Below are 21,766 nucleotides of genomic sequence, written 5' to 3'. Positions count from 1 at the left end.
TAGTTGAAGTGTAGGAGTAGTTCCACTGGCTAATTTTTGTATAACTCAGATTATGAGGAATATAGTTGTTTATGTGTAATTTTTAAATGTACTACATGATCTGTATCCCAAATACTGTGTGTGTGTGGCTTAGAATTTATGAGGACTGTGATTATTTAGCAAGAGAGAGTCAAAACATCTGAGTCAAGCAGGACCAAACTTCAGAAGAAAGAACATTTTTGGTACTGTTCTCATAAAAGCTAGTATTAATTTCCTCAGAAGCAAAAACAAGTGCTAAAGATAATTCTCTTGTCTCCTAAAAAGTGACTGTGCCAAATTTGGAAGCCAAACAGTGAAGCCCTTTATAAACAAAAATCCCAGCCTGGCCTTTATGATGCACTCGCTTCAGGTGCATCCATATGCAGTTAAACTAAGAGCAAAACTGCTGTTCCACAGACAGCAACTCTGTTCACAGCCCTTTCCAAGGTCGCTTGGCATTGCAGGGTATTTCTGCCCTATAGTGAACTGCTTTCCTGCCAGCAGCTAATTTGTAGTGTGTGGGAGTGATAAATTAAAGCTTGGATACAATGAAATTTGATGCCTACCAACTTCCAAGCCTTTCAGAAATTTCTCAACTTTCAGCTGAAATCAGTAGATTATATTATTATTTTATTAATTATGCATACAGTGCTGGAGACATATACAGTGTGTGTAAATTCATTGATGGCAAGTGTGTGTATTAGCTGTGCATGAAAGGCAAGATAGCTAAGTCTCTGAGAACATTTTCCTTGTCTAGTATTGATGCACTTGTTTCTCAAGAGCTTCTTCTCTAAGATTGGGAGTGTATTGCATGTAAGGCCTCTGCTATTCTCCTTGGCCCGTGCTGTGAAATGTCCAGCTAACAAAGAGTCTTTGTGGCGAGCTGTCAGAAAACTACAACTAATGATCTGGAAGTTACTCGTATTGTGTTTTATGTTCTGTTGATGAGCAGGGAGGAGTTTAAATGACAGCTAGGTGTTAAACTCCAGCCAGTATGCAAAGCAGTGGGATGCCCCACCTTCCTAAAAGCACCATTCCTGATAACTAGATGTCAGTCCCTTTGAAGTTTATTTCTGAATTTGTTCTGTTGGATATCTCAGAGGAAAATACAGGTAGGATTCAGAAACATGGTGATGGAGATGGATGTAAATAGAGTGCCAGGGACACAAAGAGGAAAGGAGACTGAAAACATCATCCAGCAGAAGGAAATGGGTGGACAAGTCTAACAGTTTTAGATAGGACAGAAACCTGTAGAGTACGTATTGAATTAAACACTTTTCTAGTTATGATTGCATACTCGCTGTGGAGATGAAGCTACACTTGGCTCTGGAAAGGCTGTTTTATTTTCTCTGTATGCCTTTGGGTCACAGTTGCTACAGGGAAGCAATACAGGGTTGGATCCGGTTAAACCTGGTGCGAACAGGTCTGTCAGCAGTGACACACTGTATTGTAGAACCTAAGTCTGAAAGACAGGCAAGCGTGATTCCTATCTTGGGTGGTGAAAGCCAGAGATCCATGAAGTGACATGAATGCACACACAGAGACAACTGAAAAATATCCTACTCCTCCTGCCTACCGTTTCCACACCTCCGCTGTGGCCAACATGAAACATCCGCTAAAGAAAGGTCTAATAGTTATTAAAGTACAGGATTTCTGGGGTCTGTTCTGATTTGATTGCTATTGTGCTGTGAGATTCCCTACTTCCTTCCTTAACAAGCCCTTTCCTTCCTTGTGTAGACCCTTGGGAGCCAAGTAACTGGTGTCAGACAAATTGAAGAAGCCAGGTTGGCAACCACAGTAAGTAATCCTTTTTTATATTTTCCCAGTGTGTGGGATGGGAGTATTTCACCCATGGTTTGGTTTTAAAACAAGGGTTCTTGAAACATTTTACAGCATGGAAATCATCTGGAGAGACCCTGAGCTATTCCCTTGGGAGCATGAAGCTTGCCCTTTTCATCACGAGACACTGCAAAATCTGGAGGAGCCCAGCAGTATAGGTGGGTGATGGGGGCAGAAGAAGAGACGGGCTTTCTGTGGCACGCTCTATGACTGAGTGCTGGGTCTGTGTTCCTACAGTTTGGCTTCTGCACACCCTGACAACTCGACACTCTCCCTACGCACCCCTTCCAACTTTACGTTTCCTAAGGGATCCTGCTGGTGATATGCATCCACTTTGATGTGCTCCACTCCTACAGATCCCTACGTCATGCATTGAGACCTGTTGTATCTGCAGTTGAGCTTGAGGAATGGCACTCAACATGGAAGAGGCAGTCTGCTGCAGGTACCCATTTGCCTTTTTTTTTTTGCTAAGTGACTGTCAGTGAGGCCCCAGTATGGGAGCTGGCGCTTGGTGTGCTTTACAGGGTAGGACTGGCCTACTATTTCACCGTATTTATGGTGTTATTGCCAGGGACCCCCCAGTGCTAGGGTCCTGGTTATACTGGGGTCTGTACAATAATAGAAAAAGAAACAACCAGCCACAAGGTTTCACAATGGAAATGAACAGACAAAGGTGTAGCGCATGAGCAGAGTAACTAGGATGAGCTGCTGTAAACACTGGCTTTTAAGTGCGTGGGGAGGTGTTCTGGGGAATGGCTAATTACATGGTAAGAAAGTGAAAGGAAGGGGGACAGGGAAGGAGATTGAAGGAGGTGAGAAAGGGAAGAGTAAGGACATGAAGATTTCCTGGGATAAGCACGTTTTCCGGAATTAGGGCCTTCTCTGCCTTTTGCCCTTGTAATATCAGTATGATTTTGGAATGGGAAGATATGCCTCTGCTTGTTTCATGGTGTGGTAATTATGACACAGGATTGTGCCTTGAGCCAGCATTGCACCCACTGCATTCCCATGCTGCACTTGAGAGGTGGAGTCGCTCTCCATGGGAATGTTTTAAATATAACATTGCTAGTGAGCAGTTTCTTGATTTCCAAAAATAAAATAACTTGCCAAAAAAGAAAATAATCCACAACAAGAATCTAGAAATCTGTATGGAGAAAACATGTAGTTCTGTGCATCACATGTGTAGATTTTTATGAAAACAAAAACCCCAACAACACTGAATTAAGCAAAACCAAAATTCTGCAGAATTCACTGGTCAATCTGTAAATATTCATGCCAGTGTCCAGGTAAAAGCATTTCATTTCAGAATCCTTATCTGTTGCAATGGCTAATCAAATTTACCCTTAAGAAAAAATCAGATGTCCCATTTAAGATATCACCTCAGATGTGATTACTGGTATTTCTTCAATGTTCCTGCCTTTTTTTGTTTTTCCAAAGTTTCAGATAAAACAGCATTTTCTTTAACATTGTTAATAAAAAATGCTTCATGGCTATGAAAATTAGTTATGATAAAAATGACTCTGCATAACTAAAGGATTGTTATCTATTCTCATTTTTCTAAATCTCTGTCTGATTTAGAGACAGAGGACCTGATTCACTTCTCACTTAGACTGCAGCGTGTGCATCAGGATATCCTTACTAAAATCAGAAGTCACAGAGCAGTTAAACTACCTCAGATGAGACAGGAGAGGCCTCCAATCCACTGCTTCAGTAGCTGGGGAAAGTACGTTTAATGTACTGCAGGAGAAGACATCTGCTTGTAAAAGTTGTTGCTTGCTAGCGCCTGGCCAGGACACTATTTTATGGTATAGGGAAGAGTTTATGGCATCGGAGGGAGAATTCCCACAGAAAGTTCTTCCAGGGAGAGAACTCGATTGCTGTAGTTAAATTAGCATTCAAAAAGGGATTCTAATTGCTTCCTCTGCTGCTTGCTTTTTGGAGAGATGATGATGAAACAGAGTAAAGACCACCGCTTTACAGTGGGAATCTAAATTAAAACAGGCTGACAGCACAATATTTTTTCACTGCACAGGAGGAACCACAATAATTCTGGTTTTCCAAACAGCTGTGCAATGTGACCACATAACCTCTAATAAGCAGAAGGTACATACTAGCGTAACACTAACTGCTGCAATTACAATACCAGGAAGTAATATTTGTAAAGGAGAATACTTCAGTCCATCTTAGCAGGAAACCCACCTGATGGTCTGCTTGCTGTCCTTTGGAGAAGGCATTACTTGGATCAGGATGACGGAGACACTAAAGCATCGGCAAGCTGCCAGTCTTGTGATTTGAAAGGGCGAGGGGAGAGGGAACTGACTCATGACTTTGGGAACACTGGTGCTGCTAGCAGCATGATTATAGCTATGGGACAGCAGTCCTGTATTGCTGAGCCTTACCTGCCTTTCGTGAAATACGGAGGCCACGATGGAAAGCAGTTAGCATGGGGCCCTTTTCTGGGAAAGGAGCTTTTGTGGATAGCTTTCCTTACTGCTAGGAATGCTCTGAGATGTGATTGGGGGTGCGAAGCCGGAGCAATAGTGTCCAGTTAGCTGTCTTTTGAAGGAGAAATGGGTACATCAATTTATTTTTTGTGAGCGGCTTAACTGTATTAGCGGAAGCTGAACTTTATTGAATTATGGTAGAATCTGAACACTATGAAGGATAATTCAGTCTAGCAGCAACTTGTGTTCCCTACAACAGTTCTTCCCTAATCTTCTTTCTGAGGAATAGCTGTTCTTCTGCTTGCTTGCCAGAAAAGCTTTTAAATGTGTCTACTGCATAGAGAAATGCGCACTAGCAGATCTGTCCACAGCAGGCAGCCAGATTTCCGCCGTGCCGGTGGGAGCTTTGGTTGCAAGCAAGAACAAAAAATTCTTCCCGGAGTTTTTTCTTTCCTGGTAAGTGAGGTTAAAAAAGAAAAGGGGGTAGACGTAGGTTTTATTGCGCCTGCTAAAGCAGCTCCCCGTCGCTTGCAGTCAGAGCGTCCGTGCTGTGCGGGCCGCTCCGAAGCGCGGCTCCTCCCGGCGCGGCGCGGCGGGGCGAGGCGAGGCGGGGCGAGGCGGCCGCCCGCCCCCTGCGCCCGGCCCCGAGCCTAGCAGCGGCGGCGACGGCGGCGGCTGGGGCGCTGCTCCGCGGCAGCCATGAAGTCGCTGTGCCTCGTCACCGTGGGGGTCCTGGCCCTGACGCTGCTCATCGCCAGCATCTCCTTGCTGGTGGCGCACGTCTTCCAGACGGTGGTGGACCTGCAGGTGAAGCAGGTGAGGGCCCGGCCCCGCGCCCCCCCCCCCCCCAATCCCTCCTTGCGGCTTTTACTCCTTCGCGAGGCCTCTCAAAATAACCCGAGGGGGAGGGCAGGGAGAAAGCCCACCCCCGGGAGGGGGCTGGCGGCTGGCTCTGCTGTGCCCCAGCTTTGTCCCAGCCTGGTGCGACAGTGGTCAGGCGAGGGCCAAAGCATCGCAAGGCAGCAAAGCCCCTCCACGCCTGCCCGCCGGGCTGGGGCTCAGTGTGGCCTGGGCCCGGGCCGGCTTTTCGTGTGAGTAAAAATCAATGCTTGTGAGGCAGCTTTACTGACTGTGAGGCAGCAGCTGTACTGAGGGGCCTGCTCCAGAGCAGCAGCACATGGGATGAGCAGGGGACACCTAAAGCGCTGCTCCTGCCTGCTCTTTCATCATCCTCATCGTATGCTCCTTGAGACTTCCATGTGGTGGCTTGGTCTGCCCCTTCTGGAGCACAGCCCTTCTGGGGTGCTGTAGGCCAAAACCTGGGGTGGTTCCCTAGCCTGGGTGGTGATAGCAAAGCAATTCACCCTCTTATTCAAGGCTGCTTGCAGGGCACTTCTGGACATCCATCCTGGCATTGTTATGATTGCAGGGATCTTGTTGTTTATGGTCTGCCTAAGCTTTTGTTCCTCTCTTCTGCTGGCCCTTTGTGTTTATGTGGTGGTCCAGTGAGAATGGTCAACTGCCTTAGCATTAGGAACCCCCATACTTAACACTAGAAACGCGGATCATTGGCTGTTTCCCTTAAAATAGCTGTGACCAAGGTAAATGAATAATTATTAACTTACCTACTCTGAAGAATATCCTATTATTTAAACAAGAGAAACCAAGAGTGCTAAGAAATAAAGTGATTTGACCAGTGCTACTGTCTAATTGGTGACAGAAGTCTGCTGATCTCCATAGTGTCCCAACCAATGTACTGATCTTTTCTTCAACATATTGTCAGGGAGCATTTCCTAACATAGAAGCTGTATTGTCTTAACTTAAACCAGTTTGGTTTAACAAGTGCAATTTTAGGTTGACAGTCAGCTTAAAACAAGTTGTGTCACTTTAAAGTGTGCCTGTAAAGTTAAGGGGATAGCCAGAAAAAAGCTGCCATAGGGTAAGCTGTCATGCAGCCTTCCAGTGTGTCAGCTGCTCTTCAGGAACTACTCATACAGGTACTCCTGTAGTGTTTGTTCTCAGATACATGGCTCTGCCGTGCTGCAGTGTAATCATGGGTAATACCTGGTTTATCGTGAAGTCATTTGTTCATCAGCCCATACCCTTCTCTAGGCAATCTCAAAGCTGGGTGCAAAGTGATGCGAGTGGTAATGTATGCCAAGTTGCATGTGTGTCAAACCAAACCAAACCAGTATAGCTTTGTGTAGACATGAACAGTTCCATCTCCCCACATCTCAAGTCTCTTTGGAAAGGAGCTCTGTCATCTTCTGCATCAGGACAGAAATTAGTTTCAAGCCTATTCCATGCTGTTACCCAAAGAGCAGCAGGGTGGAAAAAAAGGTTTGATGGGAGAGTGTAGGACTGTCAGGAATTAGGTTTGATCCTCCTTTTGAGTATTATCTCTTAGCTACATGCTCCTTACTCTTAATGTTTGATTACACAAGAGTAAGTTGATAGGTGGTCAGCAGAGCTTTCAGTAATGCAGCATAAAGTTTCTAGAGCACAGTCTTTTCCTCATTACCACTCTTAGCTTGTGCTAGCGTACATCTGCATTGTGCAGAATCAAGTGTTTTACTCCTTGTGGTTGCCTTTGGATCCCTCCTGGCCTTCTCCAGGAGCCTCACCCACAAACTGCAAAGCAGTGCACTCTCAGTCACTCTGCTGATTCTGCTGCTTTCCACATGTGCTCTTTCCCACGTGAGTTTTTTCTCATTTGTGTGTGATCTAGGAAGTTGCTGTCTCTTGTGTAACCCTATATGCAGCTTAGAAAATCTTGTGCAAATAGATAAATCTTACTTTGCCTTTGAAATGTGGCAAGACCTAAGCTTTTCCAGCTTCCTTACTGCTCTGCAGTCCAGGGCACTGAACATGAAATCTTACTTCTGTGCTCATGAATTTCACATTGGCTCCTCTTAGCCTCAGCGATCTCTCTGTCTTTAGGGGAGTTGCAGAAGGGCAACAAGATGAGGGGCAATGAGCACAAACTGAAACACAGGAAATTCTACTTGAACATAAGGAAAAGCTTTTTTACTGAGAGGGTGACTGAGCATTGGCACAGGTTGCCCAGAGAGGTTGTGAAGTCTCCATCCTTGGAGATATTCAAAGCCCCACTGGACATGGTCTTGGGCAGCCTGCCCTAGGTGGCCCTGCTTGAGCAGGGGGTTGGACCAGATGAGCTCCAGAGGTGCCTTTCAACCCCAACTATTCTGTGATTCTGCAAAGGTAGAGAGGTTGCCCTTATGACCGATAGCTCATGCTCCTCTGAGGACTTTCCTACAGTCCTGCAACAGCAGACAGAGATGACTTGCAATGGAGAGCTATCTTTGCAGTCTCAGTTATAGCTTAAATGGAAGATTGTGCTTTGGACCAGCTGAAGTGCCTGTGCGTCCTGTGCTAGGACCTGTGAATCATTGCGGATGGGTCAGCTTTCACTAGGAAATGTGTGTTGCATGCTTTCCAGCCAAAGACAAGAAAAAGGAAATCTGTTCCTGGATAGAGGAACAGGGGATATACGAAGAGCGGGGAATCCAGCAGGGTATCAGACTTCCCATTTCCTTGAAAATCAGCAGGCAGACATGTGTCGTGACAAGGGGAGTAGGAGCACCTTTCCCAGAAGGCGTTCAAACCTTGTCATCTTATTCTCTGTTTTCTTTGCTAGTCTTATTAGCTTTTTATGAATTAGAGTGTCATGTTGGATCAGATCAGATGTCCAACTTGTTCAATATATATTAGCTGTCAGGGAATAGCACCTGAAAATCCAGCGAATGGTGGAAAAAAAACATGTAACGAACAAGAAAAAAATAACTGCCCACAGGAGAAGGGCCATCCTCGCTGCAAAGCAGTGCTTGACTTATGCTGTTTGTTGGTTATGTAGTTATGGCTTTAACTGCCATGAGCATGCAGTTTCTGAATATAACAAGCTTTGATCTATGTACTTAATTCCAAACTTGGGTAATCAATCCCTGTGCCTTTCCCTCAAGTGTTTTGTTTATGCTGCATATCTATCTCTGATCATTTTAGAAAACGTTTAGTGTTCTAACCCCTTGAAATTTCACTGGAATCTTGTTCCGAGCCATCTCTAGATCTGGATTGGCAGGAGTGTTTAGGGCCCAGAAGGCCAAGGAAGATAGTTTTATCTCTTGACTTTTTTTATGTATAGATCGTTTTCAGGTGTGTGTTTTGTTTAATGTGAAACACTAGAGCTCTTAATACAGTTTAGTGCGAAGGCTTAGGCAAATGATCAGCTGAGATACTCCTTCTGAGCAGACTATTCCCAAGGTGCGGGGGAATATCGGGGTCACGGAATTCTACTCATGTTGATCTAAAAGTTTACCCTGTTGCTTGTTTCTTTAACAGTTGCAATTAAATTCTCTCATAGACAAACATATAAAACTATGCCCTGGTATTAGAACATTTTACAGCTCCAGAAAACAATGGAAATTTAATTTTCTAACTAAGACCAAAAAACATACAGTACCTTCCCCATCCCCATAATCACCACCAACAACTGTTACACTTCTGAGGAAAGATATGCTTTTTATTTCCTGTGTGTGAAGAGTGATCAAGGAAGGAAACCAAAGAGAATGAGATAAGGGCAAATTCAGGACTGGCATGATAAAGTCAGTGGGAAAGGTGCCTTGGTAGGCTAGAAATGAAAGTGGACTCCACCTGGAAAGGAGAACCCCCGTTGTGCTACTGCATGGGGATGCACAAGCGCATTGTCCGCAGAATTTAGGTTGTGATCTTGCAGTAGGTGCACCTTTGCTTCTCTGTGAGAGAGGATCTTGGAGTTTGAGGTCTGGCCTCTAGACCTGCCTGCAGGACTAGTGTCTAACTTAAGGTTTCTGAGTGCTTCAAGTTTTATCTCTTGTTCTTGCATGTAAATATCAGGAGGAAAAGTCTGATGCCCTGGCCTCACACAGTACAGTAACTGTAACTACAACTGAACTGTAGCTTTTATGTATTCTATGGTTAAGAGCAGTCCTATGATCTAATATCTCACAGCCTGCCCAACCTAGTAGTGAACACAACCTATGAAAAAAAAATAGTAGTCCCAGTCATGTAGCATCAGATCCTACTCCAGTTTGAATAAAAGACAGCAGAGCTAAACTGACTGCCTTCAGCTGAGGGGTGTGGACATAGGTTTCTCTCAAAAATACGTGCTCATATTTTTTCTCTCAAGTCCAGGCTATGTGATATGATGTCATAGACCCAAATATTCCTGGTAATATTTGGTGAAAAATAGAAGAAAAGAGCTTGCAATATTTTATTATTTGAGAGATTCATGGAGTCTGAATCCTGCTCAGAAGTTTGTGAATCTGGGCTTGCACTAGTGCTATCAGTGCGCAGATCTAAAAATAGATGCTGTCATTTCTGCGAGAGATCCAAATGGTGTTATGCAGATCCAGGTAATAAATCACCAGATTACTTTGTCTGTTTCAGTGCCTTTTTGCTCTCCAGCCCATCTCCCAGGAGATCACTTACGACTTCAGAATCTCAAGAGCATGTACTTATACCAGTCTGCCAGGGAAAAACTCCTTCATTTCCTTCCTATTAATGCTCTTTGCATGTAATCTGGTGCATATATTTATATATTTATAGCTTGTTGGAAATCCATGTTACGTTTAACAATACTACATCAAGTGGAGGAGCTTCTTTTTCTCCGCTGAGCTCAGAAGAGGGGGACAGGGGAAGTGGCATCCTTGCATATCATAAATGTGATCCCCTTGCTTAAAACTGGAATGAGTATGACCAGGGTGCACTTTTGTTTTTTTATTAAATGTGTGTAAATCAGTTGCACATTTAGACTGAGAAGTAATCCCTCATTTTAGTTGTCTTGTATGAGAGACATCTGAGCACTTGACAGGTGGCCTGAATATGCTTAGTCAGTAGTTTCTGGGGAACAGTACAAATTCCTAGATATGGATGGTTAAGCTCAAGACAGGTAATAATTAGTCTGGTTATCAACATTAAGCTTATACTCACTGTGTTTCATGCACGTGAGAAATGTGAGTTTTATGCAACTTAGGAAGGGAGCAGACCAGTAGTTTACTGCAATGTAACCTCTGAAATAATTGACTTGGTAGTGTGGTTATTTGCGTATGGAGAAAAGCTGTCACGGTTATCTCTTAACTGTCTCAGATACATTGCTTTCTCATTACCAGCCTTTTCTGTTAGAGTCATGGAAACTGTAGACCTGATTCAGTGAGATTTTCTGTTCCTGATCCTTCAAACCAACTTTAGAAGGGCTCTCTCTGAATACAGGGATAAGCCGCCTTGGCGAGAAAACAGGATCAAATGCATTGGGCTATGTAGGTAACGGGATATATGAGGTGCTGGTAGTCCCAAAGAAATGCACAGAACTCCTGAAGCATGCCTAAAATACATTATCTTTTGTGATGTGTGCAGAATACATGGTTTGAAATCCTCAGAGGAAAGCAGTCTGCAACTTCTAAATGCTGCCAGCTGGGTTGGCTTTCATTGGCATTCAGGAATACTGCTGCTGTTCAAACCTCCTGCCAATGCATTTTTCTTTGAAACAGTCTTCTCTTTATCTAATCACTGAAAATTAAAATAAAATACGGAGGGAAAACAGCTACTTAAGTGGAAGGCCCAGAATGAATCCTGAGGCAACAGTGACTGATGGCGTTAAGACCCCATAAATCGCATCCATGAAATGGCAGCTGTCCAGTCTGCCCTGCTTTTGGGCTTATACTTACAATATTTGACTTGTTTTCTCAGAAGAATAAAAAGAACAAGTGTTGATGAGACCCATTTAGTTGCAAATTATTTGCCCCCTTTTTCCACCTACTGGTGGTGTAGCATCAAAGATACAGTTTTTTTTGTACATATTCCTAAAAATTCCACTCTGCAAGCCAATTTTTTCCTTACTACCACAGTGGCAGTATCAGTGGTATAACCATGCAAAAAGTCTTGATTTTGGTGTTGCTTGTGGTGATGCTTTTATAGTTGTGGTGAATTTTATCTAAAATGAAATGGTAATGATATGAGGGATTGAGACCTATAGTATATGTTCCTAATTGGAGACATGCTTTGGTGCAGTTGTGACCTTCCTTATCCCATGAGTATGCTAGTGGGTAAAGGAACTGCTGATTCATTAGTTAAGAGCTTCTATTATAAAATAATCATTTATAGCTATCCTTCTGTAAGTCCCTGTTTTGATGAATACAAAATAAGAGTGATACTCCATGGATCTGGAGATGCGTGTGCTCTCATCGCTCTAGGAAAGTAATAAAAGGCAGAGGCTAAAGAATTTTTGCTGTATTCAGAGACCTCAAAGTTATGAATCCCCATTTGCCTAAATTAAAGACATTTCTTTCACCTGCAGGTTTTCCTCCCAGGCTGCTGAAAAACAAAGTCTAGTCACTTTGGAGACAGAATCTCTTTGCCATACTGGAATCTGACATTCTTGGCAAAGAAATTAAAAACACAAGGAAGTTCAGCTTCTTTTCTGGCCTTGCTCTTCCTAAGATGCCTCTCTTAGGACTTCTTGGCCTCACACTGTTGAGTTCCACTTCTTTTATCTGCAGTGTGGGCACATGTCTCATGGTGTCTCCCAGGCAGTTTTTGTTGATACACCTTAAATAGGTGTACTTAACTTAAACAGGTTTATTGTGTAATAGCTGCTAAGTCTTCATTCTCAGAAATGTCAGGCAAAAATGTTTGTGGGGAGAAGTGAAACAACAATCCCAACAAGCACATGCCCCTAGCCTGCAAGCATTCTCTGATTTTGTTGAGATTTAGTGAGTTGCTTCGAAGTAAAGCATGTCTATAAGTATTTGTAGAAATGGCATCTCCAAGCCTGTATGCTTGTTTTGAGGGCATAGCATTCCTCTTTCCTATAAATATTACATAGCATCTATCAAAACAGTTAACTTGCCTTTGTGTTGTTTCAGGGAACAGTATTAAGAAATGGTACGGAAACCTTTGAAGCCTGGGAAGATCCCCCTCCACCAGTCTACATGCAGTTCTACTTTTTTAATGTGACAAATCCTTTAGAAGTGCTTCAAGGAGCTACTCCTCTTGTGGAGGAAGTAGGGCCGTACACCTACAGGTAAGACCATTTCACTGTGTTTTTTATGAAAACAAACCTATTGGTTGTGAGGAGTCAAAGAAGTGGGAGGATATTTGGGATCCCATTCTGGCAGAGAACCCAGCTGTTGTTGTGTGCTTGAAAGCTTATCCAAGGGAGAATGGGTAGTCGTGCGCCACCTGGACACCACAACTAGACTGAGACAACCTGCAGTCTGTTCCAGATTCGGCCAATTAGTTCTGTCTGATTTGGGGCAAAGTATTTAATATGCTCATGTGCTCCGTTTCCTCTGCTGCTGAACACAGGAAGTTCTCTGCATGCTGGCCTGCTGCCTTAGGAGGGAAAAGACAGTGACTGATTGGATGATGTTTTGGAGTATGTGGTGAGGAGTGTGGCATAAACATGTCGTTCACGTTTTCACCTGAAAATTCGTTCCGAGCTGAAATGTAGCAAATCACATTAGTAAAAAGTGATGTCAGGTAGAACCAGTTACAGAGCGGGACTACCGTGATCTTCCTCATCCAACCCTCACTATAAAACCTACTTAGATTCAGACCTAGCTACTGTTTTTACAGAAAGCAGGACCCAGGAAGACCACGTGCAGCGATGGAGCTTGCCATACCTCCTGGACTCTTCTTTAACATGGTGTGGCTCCACACATTATGGTCTGAATTGGCTGCATTTGGAGAGATTTTAAAGTCACTGTAGAAGTGAGATTTCCTCTAGTACTTGATTCTGCTCCACTGTACACAGCAGTGGAAACCAGGCAGGAGGCGTTATGGCCTTTGACATCATGGAACCGTGGCAAAAAGATGCAGTTCTCATTGTTAGTCTCACTTCTGGTCGTTGACAGTCATTCAAACCGGGCAGCAGTTCAGTGTCAGAAGGAGCTGTCTTTACCTAAGCTGCAAGATAACTCAATATCAGGCTGTTAGTGTTTGAAAAAATACTGTAGAATAAAAAGGAGAACCTTCTGTGGTCACCTCAGGCTCTGTGGTATGTCTTCCTCCTCTCCTTCTCTCCTCCCATGGCTCAGCACCTCTACTTACATCTCTTTGCTTCACCCTCTGCCCTCAATCTTTTCCCCTCTCTCTTCTCTTTTTCATCACTGTGTCTGTTTAGCCTTGGCATCCTGTGCGTGGTGCTTTGGCAAAATACCTTTTATTAGATAAACCAGTAGAGCTGGAAAAAAACAGATAAGCTTTCAGGTTCACAAGCTTTTCTTCAAGTCTGTATAATATAATGTTAATAATTAGTCAGCAGTGCTTCCTTTCGGTCAGGCAGATAAATGGGACTAGCTCCAGATATAACAGGACTATATGAAACCACATAGGCCCATACTTTTCTGCACCCTGGTACTCATACCCCCTTGCTAGCTTCTTTCTTTTCCCTTTCCTGAGCTCTGAGTATCTTCACAAACGTCACGCGCAGCCAGGTTTGTGAAGCTGCACCACCAAGAAGGCATTGAGTGGGAGGAACTGGCTCGGTGGTGTGGCTGGCTGGGCTGGGCTGTGCCTGTGGGGAGGCACAGCCTGAGCTGCTGCATTGTGGTTCCCTGGGAGAGCCTTCCCCTGCAACGCGCAGCGCAGGCAGCCTGTGAGAGGGTCAAGGCGGGCGATGCAGGCTCTCCCTGCCTTGTTTACTGCAGTCTGAACGAGGGAGGCTGCGTTTTCCAGTGTTTCCTGTTTCAGTTGCTTCTGCCTTGTGTGGTTTGCCTGATTCTGACACGGCTCAGCAGGATTCAATTCTGCTATGCTCTGTCTGATAGAAGAAACAGTAAAGTTAAAAACTGGAGTGCACTTTTCGAGCAGATTCTTTAATCCTTCCCGACTGTCACTGCTGACTGTACCAGAGTGTCGGCAGTGGGTGGGGTAGAGAGGAGACACGCAGGGAGGAGGGGAGAAGGGAGAGACATTGCAGACATACTGCATGCTAGAGCCAGAGACGAAATGTCAAGTTTGTCTCAGAGGCCTGATGCAGCAAAGCTTTCAAGAACCAATTAGATTTAAGCATGTGGTAGAACTCCTAAAGCACCCTAAAATGAAATGCATGGTTCCGTGTTTTTATAAAATGGGGGGTTGGGGAGAAAGGCTGGAAGTGAACCGTCCCAGACGGGTCAGGAGGAAAGCTCTCATGAGTGACAGAGTGTATGCTAGACAGCAAAGCAGAATCGCTTCCTGCGTGCCTAAGCTGGAAGCAGTTCATAGCTTTGACCTGCATTGATTGGAAACCCGGTTAGCACAGAGGTAGGTTCTGTAACAAAGGTATAGTAGTGCTTATCTTTCTAAATCTTAGCAGTTGGATTTACAGCATATAAAATAATTCATTCTGAAATACAAGCTGCTTATCTGCCCAAGCCTGCTGAGTCCTGAAGAACACTCTAATATTGACTGGTGTTGCCCGCATATACATTTTTTTGTCTTTAACATTTGAGATCCTCCTACTTGTATACCTGATCAGGGAGTATTATTTTCCTCTCCAGCCCTTTCAGAATAGCAGAGGCTTCTCAGGTTAACTCTGGCCTATTTTTGGGCAGTCACTTCACATCTGTCCATTCCCATCCCCTCAGCCCTAGATTCTAGAGCAGATCACTATACAGGAGGCTCTTGCCAAATCAAACTGAAAGTGTTGACAGACCAAAATGTTCCCAGCTGGCAGGGATGCTGAAGAGTGGTAGGTCTGCTATTTGTGTAAGGGAAGTGGGAAATGGTTGGTTTCTAATAAGAGCAGTTTTATGTGCCTGTCCAGTTTGCTTTAAATTAGAAAGGTTGAGCCAGAGTAATACTTAATACTGCATGTCAGTAAGCTGCGTGAACGGATCTAGTGCAGCTGAGACAGAACCTAGGATCTAAAATGAATGAAACACAGCACAGCACTACGCCTTGCAGAATAATCCACCATTGCATCTTGGCACTTAAAATTTACTCAGGAAGCAAGGCAGTGTTAGAGGCAACAAACTCTTGAGTGAACATGGACTGGTGAAATACAGTCTATTTCACCTGAAATTTACACCAAAAGGATCGTGCCATGAGTAGACAACCTGTTACTTACGTTTTCTGGTTTAATGAAGACAAATGTTTAGCTCATTTAGGACCTGAGCCAGCCAGTTCTGCAAAATTCTGTTTCTTGTTTGTAAGATGGTAGTGGCAATGGATTGAGTTATGGTTATGACATATGTTTCAGAATAATTAAGATCTGACTTCCTCGCCAGGACAGCATGTGTCATTTGATGTTTTTACCAATTGGACTTGTTTGTCAGCAATCCTGGGTTCTTTTTGATGCTTGTCTCAGTGCTTAGACACTAATAGAAGCAACCTCCCAGGCTGTGAGCACTTCAGGACAAAAATTCAGTTGATTTCTGTTGTGTGCAGGATTCCTGTCTCAGAAGAAGAACCACCATGAGGTTTGTTCGGCAATTGTGTCATGTGTAAGCCCAGAAGTCTTAGTGCTAAGTACTTAGCAGTCATCAGAAAAATACTGGTAGTTTCTTAGGTCAGGTTAATGAGACTTAAATGAACCCTACATCTTGTTCTGCCTGGGAGTGAATTTTGCCTGCAGTGATGAGGCAAAAGTGTAATTTTCAGTCTGTGTTTCGAGGGCAGGCCCACATGTAGTGCCTCTAAATCTTTCTGTACTGTCAAATTGTCCTCTTTCCTCGTAAATTTTTTAAAGACAAGGCAAACGTATAAAGTGCAATGAGAGTGTGGGGTGCCATTTTTGAAAGCACCCTGTAAGGTCTAATTGAGCTCACATTGACACAAAGGGGAGTCTTACTGCTGACAGCAGCAGCAGCAAAGATGGACCAGTTCCTAATGAACTGCAAATCCCACCCTTTATGTGCTTACAACCATAGAATAGTTGTAAGCTGATTACAGTTTATATTATTTTTACATATTTAACTTGCTTAAAGAACAAACTCTTGTTTCTCAGAGAATACAGACCAAGAGTGCACGTTCAGTTTTTGGACAACGGTACAAAAGTATCCGCTCTGAATCCGAAGACCTATGTGTTTGAACCTCAGAAGTCAGTTGGAGACCCTGAAGTAGACCGGATTAGAACGGTTAATGTTCCTGCAGTGGTGAGTTCTCTTTGATTTCTGCCTGGAAATCATCCTAAAACACTTTATATCTAGCAGCCTGTTGCTTCTCACTGTCTCTCCCGTTGTGGTAGATAAAGGTGGTTCAAGAACCAGAGAGGCAGATTATATCCAATACAGATAATGCGTTCAGTTTTGGAAGTGTAAGTTTGGGATGGGTTGGTTTTTTCTATGATGTTTCTCCCTTGCCTTAGGCCTCCGTAGTGTCAGTGCCTCACTCTTGCCCTGAGAGCTGATACACACTTCAGAGATTAGCAGAAATCAGGCTCACTGGGTTTTCACCAGCAAGTGAAATTAGGGGATTAGTGATGTCAAATGCATCGGAAGAACTCAGAGAGTTGAATGAAAAAACTTATAAGTTTTTTTTTAAGTCAAAATTGCGAAAATGACCTCCAAATCTGCATCTGAAACTGCAAAATAACATCTAAAGCAGAAGGGTTTTAGATACAGCTGAATGAAAAGGTGTTCCCAGAATGATATTAAGATTACAAAAGGCATCCCCAAAGAGTGGCAGATTAAAATACTCGGCAAAGAAAGTTATGTTTTAGTGATCAGAGACAGACCACTATATCTGATCTCGCATAGGGACAGCATGAGAACAGACATATTTAAAGTAGTCACACCTTGCAAAGGAAATTAGACCATACCAAAATACCTGTTGGTTGTGTAACTAAGCCTTTACTTTCCATACTAATTTAATTGACTTCAGCTATAGGGTACATTCATTTCTATTTTGTCCCCAGCATTTCTCAAAACGGCTGTCTGATTGTATGAATGAATACATAAATGTATTGTATATAGCCTTAGATAGAACTTAGCTTACTATCGGTTGCAGATGATACTGTCACTATATTTACTTTTCCTCCCTGGCATTTAAGTGTTTTTAAGTGTTATCTCCTGTTCATATTTTTGACCATGATGCACTGTAACAGGCAGTACCAGAAGAACTACAGCTTGGTTCACCCAAGGAATATCCCATTTTTTGTTTTTGTGTTTTAAAAACATGTTGTAAAACCATTTGTCAGCTACAAAGGAAACAAATTTTGGCATTGTTTGCATTTTGGGGAAACAGCTATCTTTACAGCCTTTGGCTTTACAAATGTAAACTACAGCTTCCTAAGGGTGAAATTCAAAGAGTGTCTCCAGTTGTAATACACAGGTGAAATTAAGGCTGTTTAGAAAGTGGTTTTGCACATTTCACTTAGAATCCAGTCTTAAGAATACAGAAGTTGATGGCATGTAACCAAACTGATTGTGTGCCAGTGCTTGGCTGAATGGGAATCTGCAAGAGCACGTCCATGTGGGAGAAAGAGCTGAAGAACCTGTTAGCCAACACCTTATTTGCTGCGAGTAGAAATAATGACATTTCATGGCATGCTGAAATGCATCCATGTGTCTGTGATTCTGTGTTTGCATGCAGCTGTTATTACATATTCTTCTGTAAATCTGACCATTTATCCCTGATTCCAATCCCCTGGCAGACGGCGATGGAGTTGACCAGATCAACCCCTCTTCAGTTTGCCACAGAGGTGCTGCTGCTTCTATACCAAGAATCCCTGTTCACAGTCCGCACTGTTCATGAGTTACTGTGGGGCTACAAAGACAGGCTTCTGTCAACCATTCATCTTTTGCATCCTGAGATTGATCCAGAGTTTGGTTTCTTTAATAAGGTAACTGGTATACAAGATTTTCAGGGGCTTTAAGTAAGAAGTGGTGTCATTGCTACAGAGCTGGGACTGTCATCACTGGTCAGTTGAGAAGGATGTAGCCAGACTGAGGCCAGGAGGTGGGCTGCAGGAAAAGCAAGAGGATTTCCCCCCTTCAGCTTGGCTACATCTGGGTACTAGGTCGAAGCCCAGCTTTGAGTGTTTTATCTCCCTTCTCATTGTCGGGTAGGCAAAAGCTTTCCTAGGCTGGATGTAAACTATTTTGCTGTTGCCTATGCTTGCTTGAGTAACACACTATTTGTGGGGCCGGTTATGCAAGCTGCTAGAAAAATTTTCTGTCCAGTTTCCTTAGTGGCAATTAATTGAGTTTGCATGTTATTTCTGTGCTGTAGCCATTACTGGCTTCCACAGTATTTCTCGTTGCAAGTCAGTCTGGACTGTGAGGACTGAACTTTTCTTGGAGAACATCTGTGGTACCCAGGTTATTTTCAGTGGGTTTGTTTTTTCGTTAAGGGCTGTTTTTTCAGTGAAAAATTCCAAAGGGAAAAAGGCTAACCTATGTCATATTTCCTTCCCTCGGGAGGTATGAGAATCTAGTTCAGTCACTTCCACCTCATTTATATTCAAGGTGGAGTTTAACAAATTGTGCTTACCTCAGGGGGAGTCTGTCACTCCCAAGGCAGATTTTAAGAAGTGATGACAGCTTAGATACTTGCGACCCCGTTGCAGTTATCAGCCAGGTGTTGCAGAATGAGTGGAACGATAAAAACTCATGTATCTCTTTCTAGATGAATGGAACTGATGATGGAGAATATGTTTTCCTAAGTGGGGAAAGGAACTACCTTAACTTCTCAAGGATTGTGGAATGGAAAGGAGAAGAGTAAGTTTTTCAGTGTGATCAGGCCTCTGTCAAAATCTGTCCCTCTTCACATTTTTGATGGAAACAAGTATTCTTTACAAAAACGGTCCTTTTGTTCTGAAGATGGTGGTGTTTCTTAGCAGCTCTAGCTTCATACCAGGCCCCCACTGTGTTTGGTGTCATATATTCATGAAAAGGAGACAGCCCCTGCCCTTAGAGAGGGGACTGCTGTGAATATTCACCTCTGAACCTCTGACTGCCTTTGGCAGAGGTGCCCCTGTCTCTGCTTCCTTCTCTAGGACATCGCTCCCTGCCCAGCATGGGGACAACTCCCCTGAGTAGCAAGCGTGGGACAGTAAGTGTTCCCAGTACCTATTTACTTATCCAGAGCCAAGTTGGGAGAACTTGTGCTGAGGTATCCGATGGCCTTCAGTGGACAGTCTGTGTTACAAAGAAGCCAAAGGTGAATTACTTAAAGCCCTCTTTCCCCCATTGAATAAGTTGTGTGTCAGTAGTAACATGTGTGGGAGGAGCTGTTGTGGAGACATTCTTACTTCCCTATGGCTCCAGTTTAAAGAGAATATAAATGCAATTTATGCCCATTTTTATCCCCTTTTTTGCTAGCAGACCTGAGGCAATAGGACCTAGCACTGTACAGGTCTGATTCTCATTTGCTCAGACTGTTAGCTGGCATTGTCTGACTACTGCTTAAAGATCTTTTAACCCTTTCTCTCTTTGCTTCATTTACATCAGGTCATTGAACTGGTGGACAACGAAGACGTGTAACATGATCAACGGAACAGATGGGACATCTTTCCACCCACTGATTAGCAAAGATGAAAACATTTACATCTTTTCTTCTGATTTCTGCAGGTAAGAAGAGGAAATTTTCCCTCAAGCTTTACAGCAGAGTACTTATACCCATTCCTGTTGAGATTTCATGCTTTTCCTCCCATGATTTTATTTAATAGCATTAATGTGCTGCATTAATTCATGCCATAAAGGACAAGAGTTAAACCAAAAAAACCCCTACATGCATCAAATTAAGGATGAGCTATATCTAAATAAAGGTAAAGTGAAAATTTGAGAGAAGACTGGAAAGGCAGGCTGGACTGCCTTACAAGGCATGTAATGAGGGGAATGGAAGCATTTATACGAACCTTGCCTGAAGCTTCTTTCCCTCCAAAACCTTCCTCTGTGCCCTGCTTTTCTAGAGAACCCGGACTGCCCTGTTTGGATTAGTGACTTGAAACAGTGCTGTTTAAAATGCAACAAGATGTAGAAAAGCTTTGTGTTTCCTTCCTTGTGTTCCACCTGCTGGTCTCCTCCCTTCCAGGTTTCCTTGTCTGTGAAGAACAAAACTGATCTGAAATTCTCTATTTAAATCAACACAAATGTGTGTTATGCTAAATTCAGGACTTGCTGAATTTGTTCCTCCCTTCGGTTCTTTCTTGTCCAGCTCTGTTCTTTTCCTTGTCCCTCACAGTAGCATGTAGCAGCACTGCTTCGCAGAACATGCAATAACAAGATGGGTGCCAGAGTGAGGCCGAAATGCTGAAGGCAGGCATCAGTGTCCCTGGAGCAGCACACTTAGTGCAGGATTGTTCATTTCATGCAGCAGCAGAATGACAAGATGTGTATGTGCTGATCAAAAGCCTATTGAATTTAATACAAAAGATCATTTGAGGGAGCTTTAGGCCAAGTCTGTAGTTTACTGTAAACTTAAGTAGAAATGCAGGCACCAGCAAGGAGAATCTGCAGCAGGTGTTACTGTGTGCTCAAGACTAACAATCTGGATCTGGCTTTTCTTCCCTACAGATCTTTTTATCTGGTGTATGACAGCTCAGGAAGTGTTGCAGGCATCCCAACCTACCGCTTTGTGCCCTCTCCTAAGGTGTTTGCCAACACTACCATTAACCCAGACAACGCTGGATTCTGTGTGCCGCCAGGAAACTGCCCTGGCACTGGTGTCCTCAATGTCAGCATCTGCAAGCAAGGTATGTTGCCAAGTGGTGGAACCAGACTGGGAGGACCCCAGCAGCAACATATTTCTCTGTTTGAAATAAATGAAGACAATTTGATCAGCCCTGTCAAGATATGACTGGGCTCAATGAACTCAGTCACCAACAAGTGATTTGTTGGTTTGTTGGTTGTAAATTTACAGTAGTGAGGAAATGTGATCTGAAGGGTTCCTGTGAGATGCCATCTGTTCAGCAATGATTTAGATAAAGGAATTAGAAGAAATGGAAGTACCAGGATCCATACCAAACAACTTAGGCATTTATAGTCCACTCTTATCCAGGTAGCTCTCGCATCTGAGTAGCTGAATGGAAACAGTGCAAAAGACCACACACAAGCCTGAGACGTGAAGCCATGCTGACTACTGCATGAGGGTAAATTTGGCCTCTTCTGAAGGTGGGAGATCTGAGTGTCAGTTCTGTAGCTCCAGAATGGACTTTCCTTTCACTGTGGATGGCACAGTGGGAAGAGTTTTGGGGTCCTCAAAGAGCAACTTTAATTAAAGTAACCTCCTGGAGTCCTGCTTTGCCTTTGTTAAATGGTGACTTTCTATCTTTTCACATTCAGGTGCTCCCATATTTCTGTCAGCTCCACATTTTTACCAAGCAGATGAAAAATTTATTGAGGACATACAAGGCATACACCCAAGAAAGGAATATCATGAGACATTTGTGGACATCAATCCTGTAAGTATGGCCTTTTTTTTTTGAGTGATGCAGGCAAATCCAAAAACATGGGTGTAGGTCACCTCCTTGGATGGTATTAGCATAG

At 43.5% G+C, this 21,766-nt stretch overlaps 1 protein-coding gene across 1 annotated transcript in view; it reads left to right on the top strand.

The window, feature by feature from the left end:
• Nucleotides 1–4,962: 4,962 nt before the first annotated feature.
• The window catches only part of SCARB2 (scavenger receptor class B member 2), a 28,621-nt gene continuing 11,817 nt past the window's right edge, over nt 4,963–21,766 (top strand). The window contains exons 1-8 of the mRNA XM_013951724.2: nt 4,963–5,117; nt 12,218–12,375; nt 16,285–16,432; nt 17,932–18,120; nt 18,906–18,997; nt 19,730–19,849; nt 20,795–20,973; nt 21,563–21,681. Of these exons, the coding sequence (XP_013807178.2) occupies nt 5,001–5,117; nt 12,218–12,375; nt 16,285–16,432; nt 17,932–18,120; nt 18,906–18,997; nt 19,730–19,849; nt 20,795–20,973; nt 21,563–21,681 (1,122 nt within the window). The 5' untranslated portion in view covers nt 4,963–5,000. The remainder of the gene's footprint in view (nt 5,118–12,217; nt 12,376–16,284; nt 16,433–17,931; nt 18,121–18,905; nt 18,998–19,729; nt 19,850–20,794; nt 20,974–21,562; nt 21,682–21,766) is intronic.

The sequence above is a fragment of the Apteryx mantelli genome, chromosome 5 (genome assembly GCF_036417845.1).
Source record: "Apteryx mantelli isolate bAptMan1 chromosome 5, bAptMan1.hap1, whole genome shotgun sequence".
In the NCBI taxonomy this organism is placed as follows: Eukaryota; Metazoa; Chordata; class Aves; order Apterygiformes; family Apterygidae; genus Apteryx; species Apteryx mantelli.
Note: the sequence above shows the minus strand (reverse complement) of the source record. Positions and strands in the feature narration are given on the sequence as shown.